Below are 24,057 nucleotides of genomic sequence, written 5' to 3'. Positions count from 1 at the left end.
AGAGAGAGAGAGAGAGAGAGAGAGAGAGAGAGAGAGAGATTTGCTGAAGAAGGCAAAATGGAATTGGATCACTTGTGCATGGAGAGTTGTTTGCCTTGGCAAGGAGAAGGGCCACCTTTTCTCATGTGAGACAGGGGAAAAGGAAGAAGCAATTAAAATAAAATTGCTTGTTCTTCCAATTATTTTCTTTAGCACTTTCATTTATGACATTCTTTATATTTCTTCCAGGAATTATAATAGGCTGTTAATCTCTTCCTCTAGATTTGTGTTTTGGATATCCCAGGACCCATAAAATTTCTTTATTGTTGATGTCATCTTCTGTTTATTCTTATTTCATACTTTCTGAATTGGCACTTTTTGTCAAGGCCAACCCCCAATACTCCTGAACTCTTAGATGGGAGCATATATTTTGTCCCTATCTATTTTAATAAGGTCTTGCCTCTGACCTTCCTTCTCACTTGTGTCTACTGTGCACAAAGTGCTGGCAGATGTATCACTGTTATAGACTGCTAAGCTATTTAAGGCATGTACGGGTGGCTCATGCTTACTTGCTGAACTTTCAGGAAGTCTAGGGTGTGTAGGCCAATTTTTGCCCACTAGGTGAGATACTTTGGTGCCTTCTTTACAGGAATAAAGCTTATAACAACTGCTCCAGTTCTTTGATTCCAGAATGCTGAATAAAGCAATACATAAAAATTGCAAAGTAGTAAATCTAGATTTAATATCAGGAGGGAAAATCTCTTAACAATTAATTAGAGCTCTCTTAAAGTGAAATAGATTGTTTCAAGAGATGATTGGGTCCCCCACCTTGGGGATCATCAAACTGGATGACCATTTGTCAGATGTGAGAATGAGAATTCCTTTGGTATATTGGTTGAATTAGATAACTGATCTCAAATTCTGTGACATTCTAGAGGAACCTGTTGAACAGTGATAAGGATCTGCAGTAGTTGGTTGTCTCTGCATTAGTCCAGACAAGACTTTTTAGGACTTTCTGAGTCAATACCTTTCACCATTTCTTAAAGCACAATAGTATTCCATTACATCCATATACCATAATATGTTCATCCATTTGCCAAACGATGGGCATGCCCCAGTACTTTGTTACTACAAAAAGAATTGTTACAAAAAATTTCATGCTTATTGAGTCCTTTTCCTCTTTCCCTGATCTCTTTGTGGATACTACTAGTAGTAGTATTGCTGGGTCAAAGAGTATGCATAGTTTAGTGACTCTGGGGAATAGTTCCAAATTGCTTTTCAGAATAGATAGACCAACTTACAGCTCCAACAGTATACTAATGTGTCCATTTTCCTGCAGCCCCTCCAACATCTGTCATTACCCATTTTTGGTTATATTTCTCCATCCATTTGGCATTAGGCAGAACTTCAGTATTGATTTAATTTGCATTTCTGATTATTAGCAATTTGAAACAGTTTTTCATGTTTCTCAAAAGCTTGGATTATTTCCTTTTAAAACTGCCTCTGTTCATATCTTTTGACCATTTATCTACTGGGAATGACTCTTGTTCTTACAAATTTGGATGAGTTCCTTATGTATCTTGGCCATGAGCCCTTTATAGAGAAAGTTACTGCAAAGCAATAACAGTAACTTTTTCTCTTCTAAATTTTAAGTACATTGGCTTTGTTTGTGCAAAAAATTTTTAATTTTCTGTAAGCAAAATTGTTGATTTTGTCTTCTTTGATCTTCTCTATGTCTTGTTTGATTCTGAACTCTTTCCTATCCATAGATTCAAAAAGTAAAGTTTTCCTTTAATTTATTGTGTTACCTTTTATTTCTAGATCACATATTTATTTGGCACTAATTATTTAGTGGGGGCCATTTCCAATTGTCCTGATTTATATCTTGCTCCTGTACCCAGAAGGCTCCAGATGCTGCTAGACCCAGAAGGCTCCAGAGGAAAAAGTGAAGCTGGTGACTTTGTACAGCCTTCCCTTACTTGGGACCTCTTTGAGAAAGAAGCCAATTATTTAGTATATGGTATGAACATTGTTCTAAAACCTGGTTTTTGCTGGACTGATGTACAGTTTTTGTCAAATAGAAAGTCCTCATCCTAGTAGCTAGGGTCTTTCAGTTTATCAAATACTGATTTGATATTTGATTGATATTTGATATTTGATAAATTTGATATTTGATAAATACTATGCTACTACCATATGATCCTATTAGTCTTTTTATGCAGTCCTATATTGGAAAGAGCAGTTTATAGATAATTCTCCTTTATTTTCTTTCTAACTCTGCCTTCTTATGCATTTTTAGCAGGGTACTGGTAGGGGATCTGAACTCCTTTCAACCCTAATCCACCACCTTTCTACAATCTCAACCATCTTCCTTCCATCTGTCCCATCACTATTACTTTCAACCCAATTATATTGATACATAAAGATATCCATTTAAAAATATTTTTGCACATCATATTAGCATTCTTGGGGCTGTAGAAATAAATTCAAAATGGCAAAGTTTCCAACTATTGCCTTTCAAGAAAATCTCCAAAACACTACAAATGATGACTAGGCTCTGTGACTTTTGGCATAAAAACATTACATTTCCCATCACAGTTTAAATTTTTCCCAGTCCTTAAGAGCTATTTTTCACTTGAGATTTTAGCACATTATTTGATTTTCTTTTAAAACTCATTTTACACCATTGTTTTTTCAGTATAAATATATAATTTGTTGCAAAATGAACTTTAAAAGGAAACCAAATAATGTTCTAAAATATAGCTGGCACCACACAATTCATCCTAAGATTAGTTTTTCTTATGTTAAAATACCATTACATACTCGAATGCATCAATGCTCTCCTAGTACATCATAAAGCCTACACAAACAAACCAAAGAAGTAAGGAAGATAGATGATTGATTTCATTCTTTTTGACAGAAGCAAGGGAAGAAAGTAAAGGAAACAGTTTCTTCAACAGTTTCCCTTTTGGATTTCTCTCAGTCCTAGAGTAAAGGATGACATGTGCCATTAGATTATTTTTATAAACTTTTTATTAGTAGTATTTTTAATTTATTTATGTAATAAATTACTCATTTCCCAATAATCCTCTGCCATTAAGTTTTAATTGTCATTGCATTACAAGTACTGTATTAAGCCCAGTACCTCTGTTGTGCCAAAGGTAAACACAGAATTAGTAAAAGCATCTTTTACATAAGTAGGGGTTCATTTCATTAGATACAGCTTGACACTCAACTGTGTTCCAATGAAAACAAGAATAAATTTTGCATAGACTTTAAAGGCAAAACTGAGAATAAAAACAAATGTTGCAGCATGCATGTTGATCTGTTATGTTACATTTCAGCTGTTACTTATGTTAATGTAACAGTTTTACATATTTTGTTTTGATATATTTATTTTAACGATCATGTGTATGTATCTTTTCATGATTGCCTAGTAACACAAATTGTATGATGTTCTGCTGTCACCATCTGGCCAGGGTTGGAAGTGGGAAAATTAAAATTAAAATTCTAAATTTTATAACTTAAAATACATATTTTAATAAGGAACAAGTATTGTCAAAACACGATAAATTATAAGATGTCAACATTAAACTTTTCACGTAGCTACAGGCTACAAGTACATGACTGAATTCCATCACCAACTTATTGGTAAAAACTAATCTGCACATAAGCCAGATATGGAGCAAAGGTAATGAGATCTGGTAACTTCATGTAGGATAAATCTTCCTAGTTAAGTGAAAGTAAAATTTCTAGAGGGAGGAGAGTGGAAAGGTGGTGATAACACAAGAACTTGTATAGACACAATAGTCAGCCATGATGATTACAGAGAAAAGATGATGAAGTACACTACCTACCTCCTGAAAAATGAATAATGGACTAAATATGAAGACTGAGACACATATTTTTGAACATGACCAATGAGGGTGTTTGTTTTGCTTGACTATGCTTTTTTGTTACAAAAATTTTCCTTTTCTTTTTTCCTTCAGGGTGTGAATGTGGAAGTGAGAAGAAGAAAAAATAAATGCTTGATATTTTTTGAAAAATTATTTTTTAAAGGTGACTATGAGATGCAAAATTCAGTGTGGAATTTAGAGAGCTCTAAACAGCACTGTTCTCCCCTGTAAGCCAGTGCTTTCTCTCTTTTAGCAAAAGCTAAAACTCCTATCCTTTCCTTTCAGAACAACATGATCACGGTAGGGAAAAGTCAAGGACAAAAAAGAGTGGGTAGAGTAGTCAAAATTACAATGCTTGATGGGGCAAAGCCATACATCAACTTTTAATATAAAGTTCATAATAAACTTCTATGTTCTAGAAATTTGACTGAAACTAAATTTTTCTGAAGTCTGAGTGATAAAAATAACTGTTCAGAGAAAACTTGCACTATAAAAAAAGGGAAAAGGGATTAAGGAAAGCTTCTTTGAAATTATTTGATTTACATTTCGCATAATGTAGAAATTATATTCTGAGGTGTGAATTTATGAATTTAATTTTATGACTTTAAAATGTTAAGTTTAAATATAGCCAAGTTAAGCAAACAAATCAGTTGCACGAAGTATTTTAGGGAAAAGAAATTTGCTAATCTGTTTTTCTGGAAAAATGGAAGGAGTGAAAATTAGAGAAGTATAAACTTGTTTTGGGACACATAAATTAGACTTAATTGCACTAGATTCAGTGGCAGACAGCGTACACCAAAAAATATTTCATAGATAAACTCAAACACAGCAGAAGTAATGACAACAAAACCACACAAAATTTATTGATAAACCTGAAAGGAAGTGACTTGTGATTTTCTTAGCTGAGATTGATAATCCTCTTCTAGACCAGGGATTATTCCCCATTTTTGGTGTCACCTCTTTCTCAGTCTGTGAAGCCTATGACTCCTTCTCAGAATGAGATCATTAAATGCATAAAGTAAAATATATAGAGTTACAAAGGAAACCAATTCTATTGAAACAGTTATCAAAATACTTTTAAAAAAAAACCTTCTCTAGGTGGAATTTGCAAACAACAATTCTATATAAAACTATGCAAAAAGAACTCATTAAAATAGAGAGCATGAATCCCCAGAGGGACTGAGATATCCTGAGAGATGACAAAATAGGTACCTTAACGAAGAGAAGTCGGCATATATCTAACCTTTATAAACCCTAACAAGATTACATTATTAATAGAGCATATAAGGCATTAAAAGAAAATAACAAGAATATTTAAACAATCCAACTTTTTTTTTCTACAAAGCAGGAAAAAATGATGATTTTAATGACCTCTCATCTCCCTCTAAGAGCTCAAAGACATGACTAAGGAATGATGCCGAAAGGGAATAAATTACAGATGGTGCTTTCCACAAGCAAATTTTCATGAAAAGGTCCTCCAATTTTCCAATTAATAATCTAAAAGATGGAATCTAATGATTGCAACATCTTGATATGGGGGAGGGGTGGAGGGAACTACTGCAGAGGATCAGTAGAAAAAGGAATTGCATAAAAAAAGCAAAGTGATGACAACCAAACCAGATGCCTAGGAAAAACAGAACAGAGTACAAAAGAGAATCCAAAAGAACACCAGTAAGATGGAAAGAGAAACAAAACTTGAATCATGTTGGAGAGAACTAAAAATAAGACTCAGTAAACTCTACAAATATGGTGAGGGGGATTAAAGGAAAGAGATTACATGAAGTTGAGAAAAAAGAAAACTCAAAACATAAAGTAGACTAAACAACTAAGACATCTATCCATCCATCCATCTATCTATCTAATCTATCTATCTAATCTATCTATCTAATCTATCTATCTATCTATCTATCTATCTATCTATCTATCCATCTATCTATCTATCTGAATTTCTATTGTTTCCAATTGGAGATAGAAAGTAGTAGATATCATGAAAATTTAAAAGTACGAAGAGGAAAAGTGTCAATACTGCCTAGTTCAAAATTATATAGGTAAAAGCAAATTTGTGAAGAATTTTTCAGTCTTTAAGAAAATCTTATAGAAGGAAAAAGGAAACGTAAAAATTTAAACAAGTGTGCAATACTAAATTCCAATAGATAAGCAGAACCCATCAGAACAAAGGTTTTAATTTGGAGTTCATGGTTTTTGGAAACACTTCAGGGGAAGATACAGTAAGAGGATGCATTTTAACCTGGTTCATCCAGCATACCTCCCTCTATAACAACCTAGAAAATGTGCCAGACCAAATCCTGACTGGGAAGCCAAAACTAAGTCATAGCGATTAACTTTTCCAGCCCAAGGCAGCTTTGGGGGACAAAGAGATCAGCAGAAGCCGGCCAGGAATGTGTGTGTGGTGGTGGCACAGAAGTAGTGGAAGGAGCATTATAGTAACTAGGAATGGTAAGGTAGCCAAGTCAGAGCAACAGAGTACAAACTATGGGGTATAAAGATCTTCCAAGAGATCCCTAAATTAGTGATGGGTGCAAACTAGTGATGGGTGCAAGAATGGGAGTCATCTGGCAGTTCTGTCTCCCAGGTACCTCGTTCAGAGTCACAGATCCAGGGCAGAAAGGAATGGTTATGAATAGGGCTCTAACTGTGTACTGAAAAAGGAACAAGACCTAGAAACATATGTATATCTCTGAGCCCAGGAGCAGAGCAGCAACTCAGTTCTAACCTTTAGCCCCATGCATAAGCCTGTAGAGGAAGAATAGCTAGGTAGAAATCTCAAACCAAAGGGGAACCAGCAGCTTAGTCACTCTGAACCTGCAGAACCTCCCGATGAGCTAACAGAGACTGAGTCTAGCAGCAGTCTATATAAACTTGATCACACAGGAGCCAACAGAAACAAATATGGGTCAGGAACTTGAAGAGGTCAGATGAAGAGAGTGCAAACAGGTCTCATTCCATATCACACCTCTTGGGGAACACTGAAAACTCACAGGCCCCCATATTGAGCTGTGAAAGCACCAGAATATAAAATGACAGAAATTAAGACCAGTCATCCCTACCTCTTCTGCACCATAAGTGCATAGAGTCCAGCACTTACATTAAGTCCATAATCAAGAAGAAGGCTAGAAGAATGAGCAAATTTTTTAAAAAAAATCTATAAAACGTTACCATGGTGATAAGGAAGTGCAAAACACAAACTTGGAAGAAGACGATGACTTGAAAACATCTACAAGCAAAGTCTCAAAGGAAAAAAAGGCAAATTGGACATAATCTCAATAAGAATTTCAAGGAAAGTTAAAGAACTTTTTTTTAAAAAAAGGTCAAAAACTATTTATATAACCAAATGAGAGTGGTAAGGGGAAAAATGGAAAAACCTATGTAAAAAAGTTAGAAAAGAGAATAAATAGTTTGGTAAAAGAAGTACAAAACCATACTGAAGAAAATAACTCCTTGAAAATTAGAACTGGCCAAACAGAAGTTAATGACTCCATGAGATATTAAGAAATAATTTTTGTAAGTCAAAAGATTGAAAAAAGTAGAAGAAAATATTGAATATCTCATAGGAAAAGACAACTGACTTAGAAAATAGATCAAGGAGAGAAAATATAAGAATCACTGGACTACCTGAAAGCCATGACCAAAAAAAAAAAAAAAGAAACTAGACATCATATTTCAAGAAGTCATAAAAGAAAACTGACTAAGTATTTTAGAACCAGAAGAGAAAGTAGAAATTTAAAAAAATACACTGGTTATCTCCTAAAATAAAACCCCAAATGAAAATTCCCAGGGATTTAACAGTCAAAATCCAGAGCTGGAAGGTCAAGTAAAAAAATACTGCAAGCAACCAGAAAGAATTCAAGTACTATGGAGCACTCATGATGAAACATGCTATCTAACTCCAGACAGTGAATGAAATGAGAGCACAGATTAAATCATATTTTCTTCTTTTTCTTTCTGGATATAGCTAAAGTGGGAATTTGTTTTGCATGATTATACATATTTGTAATGGGTTTTTTTCTTGCCTTTTCCAAGGATGGTAGGGTGGGAGGAGAAGAATTCAGCACTGAAAATTAGATTTCACAGGTACAAGATATATAGGAGGTATGTTTATTAGCAGTTGTGCTAAAACAAACAAAAAACCCAACTATACAGGCTCAGAAGACTTCTACACCTTTCCAGATGTACACATTGTTTCCTCTTCAACCCAGATGAAAGTAAGGTTCCAACATTACTAGCCTTCCACCCCCTACCTGCTTCCTCTGTATTAGTTTTTTCCTTTCCTGCCTAATTTTTATAATATAACTGCTCCCTTTTACCTTTTCCTACTCCATTTTGGTTTTTAGAATTACCCATCACACACAACTTAGCCACAACCTTTCTTTCAAACTACTCAGTTTAAGAATATGATAACATTTTCATATATAGAATAAGTAAACAGTTTGACTTAAAAAGTGCCTTATAATTGGTCTTTAATGTTTTCCTTATATTTCTTCTGGAGCTTTTTTATAACAAATTTTCCTTTGAGTTCTGGTCTTTTTAAACAAATACCTGAAAGCCTTTCATTTCATCAAATGTCCATTTTTTTTCCATTCAGGATCATACTAAACTTTTCTGGGTAAGTTATTCTTGGACACAACCTCAGCTCTTTTGTTCTTTGAAATATAATATTACAAGACCTACAGTCTTAGAGTAGAAGCTGCTAGTTCTTGTGAAATCCTGACTGTATTTCTGAACATATAGAGATGTGAGAAAACTGGAGGACAGGGGAGGAACTTTTAGAGGGGTGTGTGGATTGGGATTTGGGAGGGTTGGGGGAGAGAATGAGGGGACTTTGGAAGGGTGTTTGGATTGAGACTGGGGAAGTGGGGGAGAAATTAAGATTGGGGGAGTGGGCAAGAAGGTAGAAGGACTCGGAGGGATGGGAGGAGAAGATGAGTTAACAGGGACAGGGTAAAAAGAGAGACTGTGAAAGAAAATAATAAGTAAAAGTAAGATGGAGGAAAATTCACAAATAGTAATTCTAACTTTGAATGTGAATGAGATGTTTATAGCAGCTCTCTTTGTAGTGGCAAAGAATTGGAAATTATAGGGATTTCCGTCAAGTAGGGAATGGCTGAACCAGTTATAGCATATGGTTGTGACGGAATACTACTGTGATATAAGAAATAATTATCTTAGAAAGGCATAGAAACACTTGAAATGATAAAGAGCAAAATGAGCAGAACCAGAACACTGTGTACAGTAATAGCAATATTGTTTTGTTTTGTTTATTGGCGAAGCTAGTGAGTCTCAAGTGTCTGAGGCTGGATTTGAACTCAGATCCTCCTGATTCCTCTCTGTCCAGTGTGCCACCTAGCTAATCCAATATTGCTTTACGAATAACTTTGAGTGACTATGTCATTTTGACTATTTTGAAAAATGAAATGAAAAATAAAGGATATATGAAGAAACATGCTATCTGCATCCAGAGAAAGAACTGACAAATAGAAATATGTATAGAATAATTTTACCTATTTGTGTCTAAGGGCAATCACTTCCAGGGCAATGGTGGGGGAGAGAAGAAAAAAAGGAAACAAAATAAAATTACATGATAATTTTGTTGCATATTTGAAGGGAATAGCAAGTTGTAGATTTGCATTCATGTGCAATCATCTTTTTTTTTTTAGTTGTAGTATGTTATGGAAATGCTCTGTGAATTGAAAATAAAATAAATTTTAAGAAAAATTCTATATGGGGATTGCAGAGGATTGTAGCCAGCAGTGTCACGTGCCTGCTAAAAAAGATAACATGATCCTGGCATTCTTTTAAGAGAGACAGGCACACCTTCCAGGCCATGGGAGGTAATAGTCCATTTTCCCCTGCCCTCCTTAGACTTCATTCAGAGTATTGTGTTCAGTTCTGAGCGCCACAGTTTACGGACATTGACTAGACTAGAGTGCTCCAGAGGATGATAACCTGGATGGTAAAGAGCCTTCAGTCTGTGTCTTATGAAAACTAGTGGAAGGAAGCAGGCATTTTTAACATGGAGAAGGGAGGACTCAAGGTATCTTCAAGTATTTGACATGTCACAAGGAGGAGGAATTAGATTTGTTTTGTCTGGCACCAGAAGACCGACTTCAGAGGAGTGAGTGGAGGTTGGAAAGAGGCAGATTAGAGTAAACATCAGGAAAAGCTTCCTAATAATGAGACAATTATAGTTGCCCAAAAGTAGAGTAGGGGATGAGCTCCCTCTCCTTGGAGAGTGTAAACAGAGGCTGGATATTCACTTGTTTTAGTGTTGCTTTTCAGTTGTTTCAGTCGTTTCTGATTCTTCTTGACCTCATTTGGGGTTTTGTTGGCAAAGATTCTGGAGTAGTTTGCCATTTCCTTCTCTAGCTCATTTTACAGATGAGGAAACTGAGGCAAACAAGCAATTTGAGTTACTGGCCCAGGTTCACACAGCTGGGAAGTGTCTGAGGTCAGATTTGAACTCAGGAAGATGAATCTTCCTGACTCTAGGCCCAGCCCACTAGCCACTGTACCACGTAGCTGTCCCATTCACTTGTTAGGTTTGTTATAATGGGAATTCCTTTCTAATTCTCAAATTTTATGATTCTGTGCCCTTTTTTTAAAATTTGATTTTGAATTTGACCTTTGTTATAAATAATCAGTGGTATGATTACATGCAATTGATTCAGAAATAACTCCTACATTAATAACCAATCATATCATATCTGTTAAAATATTGTCCATTTTAACTTTTGTACTATTATTTGTTAAGATATTGTCTATTTCAATTTTTGTGCTGTTGCTCGGTGCTCACCACACCTAGAACCTTGAACATTTAGAGTGCTCTATACAAACACTATCAACAACACCCTGTACAGTAGGCAGCACAGAAATTATTTTCTCCATGTTATAGATGAGGAAACCAGGGACATACAGCTTGTAAATGACAAAAGTAGGTTTCAAACCCAGGTCTTCTGTCTTGAAATCTAGAATTCTTTCCACTAGACCTCATCTTCTACATCTTCTGAACAAAGATTGCATGGAGGATGTGTATCGGCCAGCTGTTAGGATCCAATGAGAGTTTTAGAGAAAGGAATTTGAGCTTTTCTGACTGAGGATTATTTAGCTATAAAAGTGTACCATAATAACAATAGTTACCCTTTGATTACATGCCAGGCACTGTACTAAGCGCTTTATAATAATTGCATCATTTGATCCTCACAATAATCCTGGGAATTATTGTGTTATTAATATTATTATTGAGTTATTAATTTGCTAATTAATTACATCAACTAATTAATTAGATTAATTCAATTTAATGAATTAAATTAAGTTATTAATAACCCTGGTGCTATTATTATCCCTATTTTATAGATGGGGAATCTGAGGCAAGCAGAGGTGAAGTGACTTGTCCAGGGTCACACAACTTGTAAGTATCTGAGGCTGGATTTGAACTCAAGTTTCTCTGACTTCAGGTCCAGTACTCTCTCCACTCTACCACCCAGATACACAATATCATTTAAGTAACATTACAGATTCTTCTTCTTTCTGATATTCTTTTCTCAATCCCCAAGCTTCTCAACCTAACTGCTGCATTTGACACCACTGAGCAACCTCTTCTCCAGAATACTCTCTCCTCTCTATAATGTATCCCCTTTCCAACTGTACCTTCATTTCCATTGATTCGACTCAGGTGCTACCTCTTATGAGAAGCCTTACCTGGTCAGACTGATTTTTGGTGCCCTCCTTCTCTCCTCAGATTAAAGTTTATCTACTTATCTATTTAAATATTGTATCTCCTCAATTGAAAGAAAACTTTGCAAGATTAGTCAAGCCAACAAGCATTTATTAAGTGCTTTCTATGTGCTGAGCAAGGTGCTAAGTGCTGGGAACCAAATTTCATTTTGTCTTTATATCCCCAGTTATCACCATAGTGACTTGCAAATAGTAATTGCTTGATAAGCTAAAAAAAATGGTAGTGGTTTTAAAAATTGAATTAAATGAACCAGACTCAGAAGGTTGCCTTACAAACATAACAAAGTAGGCTGGGTAAGAAAGGGACTGGTAATTTTGGGGACACCTGAATGATTTGTAGTGAACAACAATCCAAGGCTATTTCTTAAACTATCATCTCTGTGGCAACAAAAAACAGTCTCATCACGGCTAGATAAAAACTGACTAGTCACTCTAAGAATAAACCAATTGTGAAATGCAAACCAAAATGTAACAAAGCCTTGAAGGATGCAAGGCTTCCCATATTTAATCACATTTAATCCTAATCTCACCCACCTCCCACAATCATATTTATTCATCTCCTAGGAAACAGTTTGTTTTTTAATGCTGCTGGTCTACTGGACAATTATGAGCTCTGCTCATGCACCTGAACATACAATGCCAGTCCAGTGAAAAACACTTAGCTCATACTACTTGGAAAAAAATGTCAGGACCACCCTGGAATATTTAGTTGGTTTATACATAAAGTGGCAAAGTGTAAGAGTAATGGATGATTGTGAGCAAAAGAGAAACCTGACTTGGAATCAACAAATGACTTCCTAACACTGATCATTTATGTCAGGAAACCTTTCAAGCATAATTAGTGATAAGCTTTATGGTTACGGTTATTTAAAGATAGTCTAGACCTCATTATAAGGCACTTTCAGGACAATGCCTAACTGGTATACACATGTGTGCGTAGTCTGATCATGTCATTCTCATTTCAAAATTTCTGTTTCTCTGAGACAGTACAAAAAGGAAGAGCCCATCCTTGTGCCCTGAAAGAATGGTGGATGAACTGTTAAGTGCTCAAGTCAGGAAAAAAGGATTTATTTGATTTTCTGCTACTCCTGATTTCCTTTTTCTACAGTGCTAAATATAAGCAGGAACTGCAGAGATATGGGACACATGGTAAGGGAACTGTTTCATCTAATTTTTTTCCTACAATTGCAAAGCTTGTTTCAACAACATACACAAGCCAATTGTTTCTGCTGGGCTCAAGTGATTGCAGATTTAATTTTTCAAACATACAAATGGATCTGTGATCTCATGTATTCAGGAATTCCTTCCAATGATGCAGACTAAAACCCACTGCCACCTGCCTGCTCATGTAACTCTTCTCCATATTGTCCCCAAAGTTCATCCATTATGCTGGAGACTTCTTCTCACTTTCTCCCAATATTACCGGTTGTGTAATTCTAAAGGACAAGTCACCTAATCACTATCTGCCTCAGTTTCCTCATCTGTAAAATGAGGATCATAATAGCGCCTACCTCACAGCATTGTTGTAAGGATCAACTGAAATAACATTTATAGTACTTTATACTCAAAGCATGATATCTATATGTGTATGTATGTATGTATGTATATATGTATATATATCCATATGCTATTATGAGTACTGTTCCCTCAAACTATCTTCCTAGCTCTTTTCCTTTTCTCAGCCAAACTCCTAGAAAAAGGGAGGGGGGAGGGAACAACCATTTGTTAAGCACCTATTTATGTGCAAAAGCACTGTGCTAAGTGTGCTTTACAGATATCTCATTTGATCCTCACAAACTATTATTATCTCCATTTTATATATTAGGAAACTGAGCAAACAGGGTTGTGACTTGCCCAGAGTCACGTAGTGTCTTAGGTAAAATTTAAACTCACATTTCCTGGCTCCAGGTTCAGGACTCTAACCACTGCACCATCTAACAGCTGTCTGTAATCATTGCTTCCACGCTTCCTCTCCTTTCACTCCTCAATCCTCTGGAATCTAGCTTTGGACCTCACTGTTCAACTGCACCTGCTCTCTAAAATTACCAATGATTGCTCTCCCTGACTCAAATGTCTTCCACACAACTGCCAAAGTGGTTTTTCTAAGGTGTAAGTCTAACCATGTCACTCCCCTTCTCAATAAACTTCAGTGACTCTCTACTGCCTCTAGGATAAATCATAAACTCTTTTGATTAGCATCTAATACCCTTCACAACATAGCCAAAATCTATCTGCCAGCCTTATTTACACATTACTTCCCTTCCCACTCTCTACAATCCAACCAAACTGGCCTTGCTGTTCCTCACATATGATATTCTATGTCCCATCTCCCCTGCAGTACACTAACTCATCACCTTTATCTCTTGGAAGCCAAATCTAACTCGTGTATATCATAAGCGAAGGAAAGATAGTTATAATTGAAACAATTTAAGAATATTAGTTGCTTTAAATTTTCTTTAGTAATCCCAACTGTATAATAGTAGTTTGCAATGGACTTTGTGACTCATGGAAAACCTACAAAGGCAAAACAAGCAGTCCATGCCTTGTGTCAAATTAGCTTTCTAGTGTAAGGAAGCAAATATTATTACAATTACTATGAAGAGTTGTAAAGGAATTTATTCCCAGATTTGGTATTGCTATCAATAATGACAGAGACATCTATTTTATAAAATAGTTTGTAAGGAAAAATGACAAGACTGTAAATTCAGTTGCCTACATCACCTTGAGACTGTGGTGACAACAGAAAAATAAACTAATTCTTAAGAATAGCATGATTAAGCCATACTAATCAAACTACCAAAATTATTTTATAGTACTAGAAAAAATAGTAACAAAATTCATCTGGAATAACAAAAGGCCAAGGATATCAAGGGAATCAATGAAAAAAATGGCAAAAGATGGTGGTCTAGTCATACCAGATCTCTAACTGTATTATAAAGTGGTAATTATCAAAACAATCTCATACTGACTAAGAAATAGAGTGATGGGTCAGTGGGAGAGATTAAGTACACATTACATTATAGTAAATACCATAGTAATATAGTGTAAGATTCAAGCTTTTGGAACAAAAACTCATTATTTGACAAAGAGTGCTATGAAAACTGCAAAACAATATGGCAGAAACTAGGTATAGACTATCATCTCACACAATATAAGGTCAAAAAGGGTACATACCATAAGCAAATTAGAAGAGCATGGAATAGTTTATTTGTCAGATCTACGGAGAAGAGAAGGATTTAGAACCAAAGAAAATAAAGAGAGCATTACAAAATTTAAAATATACAATTTTGATTATATAAAATTAAAAAGGTTTTCACAGAACCAATGCGATCAAAATTAAAATGAAAGCAGAAAACTGGGGAAAAAAGCTTTTTTTGCAACAAGTATCTCTGATAGAAGTCTCATATCTCAAATATATAGAGCACTGAGTCAAATTTATAAAAATACAAGTCATTCTCCAATCGATAAATGGTCAAAGAATATGTATGAACAGGCAGGTTTTCAGACAAAGAAATAAAAGCTATTCATAGTCATATAAAAATGCTCTAAATCACTATTGATTAGAGAAATGCAAATTAAAACAATTCTGAGGTACTACCCTCATACCTGTCAGATTGGTTAATATGACCAAAATAAAAGAAATGATAAATGTTGTAGGGGAGGTACGAAAACTGGGACACTAATGCAGTGTTGGTGAATTTGTGAACTGATCCAGCCATTCTGGAGAATAATATGCTCAAAGAGCTATAAAATTGTGCATAACCTTTGATTCAGCAATACCACTGCTAGGTCTATATCCCAAAGACATCCAAAAGAAAGGAAAAAGGACCTATATGTACAAAAATATTTATAGCAGCTCTTTTTGTGGTGTCTAAAAATTGGAAATCAAGAGGATACCCATCATTTTGGGGAATGGCTAAACAAATTATGGTAGATGATTGTGATGGAATATTATTGTTCTATAAGAAATGACAAGCAGAATGATTTCAGAAAAACCTGGAAAGACTTGCATGTACTAATGCAAAGTAAAGTGAGCAGAACCAGAACATTGCACACACTAACAGAAATAATGTAAGATAAAGAACTGTGAATGACTTGGTTATTCTCAGCAATATAATGATCCAAGACAATGCCAAGGGGCTCATGCTGAAGTATGCTCTTCCTTCCTTCCTTCCTTCCTTCCTTCCTTCCTTCCTTCCTTCCTTCCTTCCTTCCTTCCTTCCTTTCCAATCTTCTTGTACAAAATGATTAATATGGAAATGTCTTACATGACTGCACATGTATAAACTATATCAGATTTCTTACTACCTCAGAGAAGGGGGATGGGAGGGAAGGATCAATTTAGAACTCAAAACTTTAAAAATATTAAAAAATTGTTTTAATATGTAATTGGGGGAAAGAAAATATTATTTCAAAAAAGGAAAACATAGTTAAGATTTGTGCTAAGATTGGATATAAGTGGGTTGGTATTCTTTCTCTTGCTGTTGTGCACAGTTGAAACCACTGTAAATATGACTCAACACCATATGCTAGTCAGTCCTGTAAATGACACCAATTAGGAGATGGGGACAAAACAACCTACAGTAAGATAGTAATGAAATGTTTAACAACAGGTATCAAAAGTTCTGGATAGCTGCCTGGTGCTCCCCTAGAAAAATGTCCAACTAGGAGAATGACTCTATACAAAGGCTCATCAATGGGAAAATACCCATTAAGGCATCAAAGAAAGTCTTCCCACCACTGTCATCCATCATGATGACCATGAGATTTTGAAACCAGTCATGGACGTACACGTCACAGTTCAATGGAATGCTGCTTCCCTGACTACTTCTCTTCCTTCGTCTTGCTGCTGCACTTTCCAGATCAAAGGCCATGGCCTGGAGGTCTTAACCCTTTCAGCTCTGGAATTCTCATTCTGAGACTCTGATTGATGATCTCATATTTAGCCTATTACATCTAGGCTGGCTCCTGCTATACTTCATACTTGTGTCCTCCCTGTCTCTTTAAGGATAACTTGTACTCTTTCTAAAACCATAATAAATCAATATTGTCATCACTACTGGAAAGTGTGTTATTCTACTCTCACCCTATGACTCCATTTACAATCTCTGTGTCTTTCCAGATGAAAGCATCCCTTCCTGGACATCGTTCTCCTATACATGATGGCTTCTGTATTACAATGTTAAGGGACTGTATTGCTTTTGTATTTGTATCTCTAGTGTTAAGATAGAGTATACATTTAATAATATTTTTCACTCACTCACTCACCATGTTGCTCTCTTAAATTACTGTGCCCCCAATGGGAGTAGGAAAAAGAACCCCAAGACAAACATATCAGCCTGATTTCATCCCATTTAGGACCATGACTTGCCTACTCTGTATAGCAACCAAAGATGTGAGGTGGCTCCTATGCCCAAGATCTTCTGACTTAGACATCTCATCCTAGATCCTCATCCTTTTTAAGTTTCATTTATTATTACCCCTAGCTAGGGACACTCTCCAGCTCCTCTTCTTACCTCACATTCTGAGGTCCTGGATGGCTAATTCTGAGCTGTTGGTGATGGGTAATACTAAATAAAGCTGTGAGAACTTCAGAGAAGTTCAGTCAAACTGGTCTTCTTGCTGGGCCTCATGGACAGTGTTCCGTGTCCCACCTGTGTGCCTTTGTACTGGCCATTCCTCATCCCTCAAATGAGCTTCCTTCTCACCCTCCACTTCTCAGAATCCTGAGGTTGCTTCAAGACTCAGGTCAAGTGATCCCCTCTTCATGTGACTTTGACTGATCCTCCCAGTTGCTAATGCCATCCCCCCAAATTATGCCCCTCTTGTCTTTCCTGGATATACTGTAAGATTCTGGAAAGCAGAGGCTACTTTTGCTTTTATGATTTTATCCCTGGCATCTAGAACTACACTTGGGAAAGAGCAGTTACTCAATAAATGCTTATTTGTTGTGGAAGAAATAAAAAGAGAGGCCATACTCTCTCCTCTCCTGTCAGGAGTGACTCCATCCTTAAACTAGTCTTCATTTCAGTGTAAAATGAATAGTTACATCTAGTCTTCATGTTTGTGTTTCTGCTACTTCCCTGCTATGCTGGCCTCAGGGAAAAACCAAGTGGCTTTGCTCTGTTTCCCTTAAAGTCAATGACAAAACAAATGCCCAGTCACCACTGTCAGCTGCAGACCTGAACTTATTATACTCCATTTTTTCTGCATCTTACACTATATCTAGGTAAGTAATTGTGTTCTGAGCTCCCTTGGCTGACAAGGAATGTTGTCAATCCACTTACTTCTCCATTCCATTGCTTGTCATAATAATAAAGCTTCTCCATCTGACCTTTACCCAAATGGTATGTGAATGGTACTCCGTTAAACAAAACAACAAAACAAAACCAACAACCCCCCCCCCCCAAAACCATAAAGAAGAGATGAAAATATACACTTCCTTCCCCTTAATTGCATAGTTGGGAGTGCTATAGGAGTGGAACATAAGATATAATATACTATCACACTAAGGAGACAGGTTGGTTAGTTTTGCAAAACTTGCCTTCTTTTTTATTTTCTTTTAGGTTAGGGATAGGAGAGAGATATATTGAGAAATGAACATGATATCAAAACAAAAGATATAAATAAAAATTTAAATTAAAAAATAGACAAGAGATCAGTAACAGGAGCAAACAGTACTTTTGACAAAAAGAATTAGGGAGGTAATAAGGAAAATAAAGAGAATTACATACTAAAGAACGACAAGCAAAAAGGTGAAGCTATGCAGTCTCAGGGAACTATACTATCAAAGGAGAGGTTCAGTTTTATGAGTAAAACCATTGTCCAAGTTCTTAGCTACATAGAAGCTAAATAAAGCCCTTAGTTTCATGGTAGGAAAAACAAAATTGTATCCTGTCAGCTATTCACAAAGTGTAGTTATTTAAGGCCAGCATTAGGCTGGTGAAAATCTCTGCAAACATTTGGCAAAACCCTAGTAAAGATTGTGACAAAGGTTATCCCTTCTCTTTAACTTAATTTCCATGGAGACCCTCTTGTGAATAGGGCTATTACTGAATATACAAGATTACTTATGCAATCAACTGGCATGGAACTGGTGAGTAATTTTCTAGGCTTAACATCCTCCCTTTTAAAGAACACAAAGCAGCATAAAGACAAGCAGAATTTATTCTATTTATAATTTTTCTCCCTTTCTACTTGAAAAAGGGCCTGTTTTTCCATCTCCTCTTCTTGAGCCTTGATGCCTTTTCTCCCATCTCCTCCCCACCCCATGTCTCTGAGTTGGTGTAACACATTTTTTTAAAATTCTGACACTATATTATACCAATGTCAGTTTCACATGGCTCCAAACACAGAAGCTAACTATAGGCAAACTATTACTATATCAGGAATTAAGTCATTAACCTCCTCTTTAAGTCAATAGACCAAGGAGATTCAGCAACCAGTTTTCTCTATAAGCTCAATAAAGGTCACCTCTTGTCTTATCATTAACATATACTACTAGATAATCTGTGTGTGTGTGTGTGTGTGTGTGTGTGTGTGTGTGTGTTCGTCCTTCATTTCCAAAGAAGACCATGCCATCAGAGAAATAATGACATGACTTGCACTTGACTTTGTTTTGAGTGAGGGAGGACTGTGCAGGTCACCAGCCTCACTTCTCCTCCAGAGCCATCTGAATCCAGTGACCAGATATTCATCAGGATGACTGGAGATGACCCAGGATGAGGCAATTGGGGTTAAGTGACTTGCCCAAGGTCACACAGCTGGTGAGTGTCAAGTGTCTGAGGTGAGATTTGAACTCAGGTCCTCCTGACTCCTGTACTAGTGCTCTATCCACTGCCCCACCTAGCTGCCCCACTAGATAGCTTAATGAATCCTTAAAAGAAGCCCATTTTGGACTGCATCCTGGCCACCTAGTTAGAAAAAGTGTAATTTGGAAAAAACTAAAATGAAATGTAGGGGTGGAATAAATGAAAGAGGGCAAAATTACCACCACCAGAGAAAAAATGTAAAACATACCAAGTGAAAAAAGATAAAACTAAGAACCAACACATCCAATTATAGGATGATAGACTGCTTTTTAAGTCATCTCACAACAACAACTTAATTATTGACTTACTACCTATACTCCTAGATTTCTCATGTGGGGTTGGACAGACCTTTCCATTTTCAGGGATCTGAACAAATATTATTTTCTACTTACTTGTGCCTGTTTGCATACTTTAAAAGGTTGAAGTGTTTCTTGGTAGAATAGTTGATGATAAGCCTGCAGGTCAAACCAAAAGTATGCACTGTTCTTCCAAAGCTACAGATGGAAAAAGTACGTAAATTATTACCACTCCATTATTAGGTCTCTAAAAAGTTCTAATTTCTGATGCAAGTAATTGTTTAGTTCCTTGGGGTCATCCTAAATCAGGTTCAATTTAAGATGGTTTTAATTTCCTATCATATACTGGCAACAGGACAAACTATTTAGTGGAACTGTCACTAGAATGTTATATTCCTAAAATATTTCCTTCTTACCTAATTGGCCATTAAAATAGTAAAAATCCTAATTAACATTTGAAGAATAGCCACATTTCTGTGGAATTAAGCCAAAAACTGAACATATTTTAAGACTTTATATGCAAAGTTATAACATGTTGAAACCAAATTCTATTCTAACAATTGAGGCAGTTAAATGCTTTTAATTTTTCACTTGGGCAAAATTATAGTTTATGAAAGGATTTGGGGCAAAGAAGAAACTTAGGGGGAAAAGCTTGTAAATTTTTTGTTAATTATGATAAATATTTAAAAGAATTTATTACAATTATAGGACATGTAAAACTCAACAATCTGAATTTAAACTATACTATTGATACTACTTACAATCCTGAAAAGAAATACTACTACAAGAAGTCATTGTTTATGGTAAAACCTCAGAAAATTTAAGTACAAGTAATATCAGACCCGTACGCTAAATTTTCTAGCTACTAAAAGTTTCTATTGGCAATTAGTTACACAATCGCAAATCAATCTTGACCTAAATACATTTTAGCTATTCATTGTTTTTAATGTAAGAGCAGACCACGAAAAATTATAATACATATGTTTACATTTTAGCCAAGTAACATTACAGAACTTCCTATAAGGAAAAGGTTTTGACACCAAAAACAACTTTTCTGATATGAAGATTTCTTTTTTATTTTTCCCTTTCCCTCTACTTTACATGGAATGAGTTACGATTCCATCTTTAGAAGTTAAATATACAGTCACTTCCTACCTTGTTCCCTGAACATTCACAGAACTTAGTGAAGAAATATCCAGCTCTGTTTTCCACATACAAAGACTGCAGCAAGTTTTCCATGTCAGACCCAAACAAGGCAGCATTCGTTGTAGTTTTTTTAACCTAGACAGCAAAAGTAAGTCTATTATTTACCTAATAATAACTAGCAGTTATATAGCACCAGAAGGTTTGCAAAGGGCTACTTGTTGCCTTATTTGATCCTCACAACAACCCTAGGGAGGAGGTATATCCCTTTGTATAGATAAGTTTCCTCACCCAGTAATCATCGGACTCAGGATTTAAAGTTAGAGAAACCTCCATGTCCAGTGCTCTATCCATTACATCACTTAGATCCCTCTAAAAACGTTACTTTCAGTTTTCTTAAAAGGGATTTCGTCAGATCCATGAAACTGTCATTTTCATCTGGCCTGCTTCACTTTATTTTTGTACGACTCATGTAACTGATGTAGAATGGCCATATCTGGTCCATAAGTGGTCCATGGAGCTAACCATGGCAGCAGCCTTTGTTCTATTATGGAAGAATATGATTTTAAACTTCCTGTTGAACCTCAGATACTTTCAGGTACAATGATACATTTTTTCCCCTTAGGAAGTCTTCCAAGTTTCTGTTGGTGGCCTACAGAATTACTATTCTTTTTGCCTTGAGGTGCTGCTATTATAGCCATGAGAAGGTAATAAAGAAACCATGTTCAGAACTATTAATTGGCCTGAGGGGACTCTCTTAAGAGTTCCACACTAGGCTGTGGCCTGCAGCCACACGGTCATGTAAGTCCTCATAAAAACTTTGCTGCTTATGCATTTCTCTGCCAACAAAGCTGGCAGTCCTTATGTCACCCTAGAAACATGAAATGCTGGCTCCACTTCCTTCCTTTTCTGAACTGATGTGAAAGTCCAGCTCTCATAATAAAGGGACCCAAGAATATTATGAACTTCTTTGTTTGTTTCACAAAACTTCAACATCTTCTTTTACTTCTGGGATACAAAACATGATGATTTAATTAACGTTCTTGCTATCTTCTCCTGTTTTAGAAAATCCTGACTATCAGCATCATAAACCAAATAATAATGATATCAATAAAAGAAATCAGGAAAATGGTCCTAATGAGAAGAAATGTCCAAAAATAATAACTGCACAAAATTACACCTACACTTTTAGCTTATACCCAGAGGTTGAAGCTTCTATAAAAGAGTATGACACTATGTTGTAGTGTCCATGATATACATAAAATGATATACAGAATAAGGACATGAGATTCCCTTGAATTAGATAGTACTAATCTAAAAATAAAGTGTCTTTAACTTTTGGAAACTCTAAATTCTGAAAAGATGTTATCAAGTTTTACCCTATTTTACATTTTACATTTCTATCCAAGACTTCAAAGGCTTTTATCTTGCATGAAAAGTGTCACACTGAAAAACAGAGAACATGCGAAGTTCCAGAAACAATAATTGTTAATATCTAAAAATGTCATCTTTGTTGGTACCTAGGCACTCTATGACTGATCTGGTCCTATCAACTTTGGTACTAAAGAACAATAAATATATTATTTTTCATTTCAAAGAGAAAACATGGGGAAAACATTTTACAAAAGAAAAAGCGTGTATTATTTTATAACAAATATTCTCCAAAAATACCCCACTCATGTCATAAACTAAAGATACAGTATCATAGAATCATGTGTCAGGTTGGCCATTGTTTAAGATACTTACAGTAGTTTCTTCAGTATAGCTGAACTTTCTATCTAACTGAGGTTTCAAACACTCAGAAATGTCAGTAAAAGATGTTAAACGAATAACTTTGCTGCTTATAGTCATGCACTTTGAACTAGAATAAAAAGAGATAAGACTCTCAACAAATCAAGTCAAATAAACATTTTTGAGAACTGTATTGTGCATAGAACTGTAAAGGACACAATGATGGTACAGTATGCAGGGAAAGCACAGTACCAGTAATCTAGTGGAGGAAAAAAGATATGCAAAGACAAAGAGAAAAATAACAATGAGGCAAATTGGTAAGTGCCTAAAAGGTGGTGGAGACAATAAATCTATGGCTATTTTAAAGTGAGAGTCCTGGTGGCTCAGGGCACAGAAATGGGATTTAAGAAGAATTTAGATAAGCAGAAAGGGGAAGGCAGTATAAATCAGGGGTCAGGGGAGGGTCAAAGTTAAGGAGGAAAGGAAAGACAAGGTTTGGTCATGAGACAGTTGTTCAGTTTGGCAAGAGTGGAGGGTTCATGTAGGAGAGAATTGGTAAATAAGGTTAAAAAATTTTCTGCCTTTCTGGGATTTAGATTATGGAGGCATTAAGTCAGGATAGGGAATGTACTTTATTATATGGGCTATGGGAAGCTTGGGCAAGTCACTTAACCCCAATTGCCTCATCCTGGGTCATCTCCAGTCATCTTGATGAATATCTGGTCACTGGATTCAGATGACTCTGGAGGAGAAGTGAGGCTGGTGACCTGCACAGCCCTCCCTGACTCAAAACAAAGTCAAGTGCAAGTCATGTCATCATTTCTCTGATGGCATGGTCTTCTTCAGCAACAAAGGACGAACACACACACACACAGATGGGGAGCTATAAGTTGTTTTTATTATAAACATAATCAATAATAAAGATAAATAAGAAGTCTTTCCTGATCCCCCTTAACTCTAGTATCTTCCATCTATTGATAATTTCCAGTTTATCCTGTACATGTCTTGTTAGTACAGAATTGCTTTCACGGCATCTCCTCTATTCGACTGTGAGCTCCTTGAGGGGAGGGAATGGTTTTTTGCTTTCCTTTGCATACCATTCATTTAGCACAGTGCCTGATGTGTTGTAAGCACTTAATAAATGCTTATTGATTAACTGACATAAAACACTTAGAATTTAACAAATTGGATCCTCCCAAAACGAAGGAATAGGCACTGGAAAAGAGAATCCTTTGGTTATAAAATTCCTCCTTCTGATATAGATCTGCTATGTAAATTTTGAAGAGAGCTGCCTATAGTCCTGAGAGGTTATGTAAACTGCACAGGTGTTATGTGTCAGAGAGAAGACCCAGGTCTTCCTAGCTTCAAGAGTACTTGTCTATGTACTGTCCATGTTTCTCCTTTGTAAGAAACAAACAAAAAGACATTTTCTCTGTACATGTTTCTAAG

General features: G+C 35.9%; 1 protein-coding gene across 5 annotated transcripts in view; it reads right to left on the bottom strand.

Moving 5' to 3' along the window:
* Nucleotides 1-24,057, bottom strand: part of RGS22 (regulator of G protein signaling 22) — a 175,768-nt gene that overhangs the window by 72,179 nt on the left and 79,532 nt on the right. For all 5 annotated transcript variants that reach the window (XM_072606883.1, XM_072606885.1, XM_072606882.1 and 2 more), the window contains 3 exons: nt 22,624-22,738; nt 20,890-21,015; nt 19,831-19,932 (listed from right to left, as the gene is read on the bottom strand). In XM_072606883.1, the coding sequence (XP_072462984.1) occupies nt 19,831-19,932; nt 20,890-21,015; nt 22,624-22,738 (343 nt within the window). The remainder of the gene's footprint in view (nt 1-19,830; nt 19,933-20,889; nt 21,016-22,623; nt 22,739-24,057) is intronic.

This window comes from Notamacropus eugenii, chromosome 4, assembly GCF_028372415.1.
Source record: "Notamacropus eugenii isolate mMacEug1 chromosome 4, mMacEug1.pri_v2, whole genome shotgun sequence".
Lineage (NCBI taxonomy): Eukaryota > Metazoa > Chordata > Mammalia > Diprotodontia > Macropodidae > Notamacropus > Notamacropus eugenii.
The sequence above is the reverse complement of the archived record's forward strand: the minus strand, read 5'-3'. Positions and strand labels throughout refer to the sequence as shown.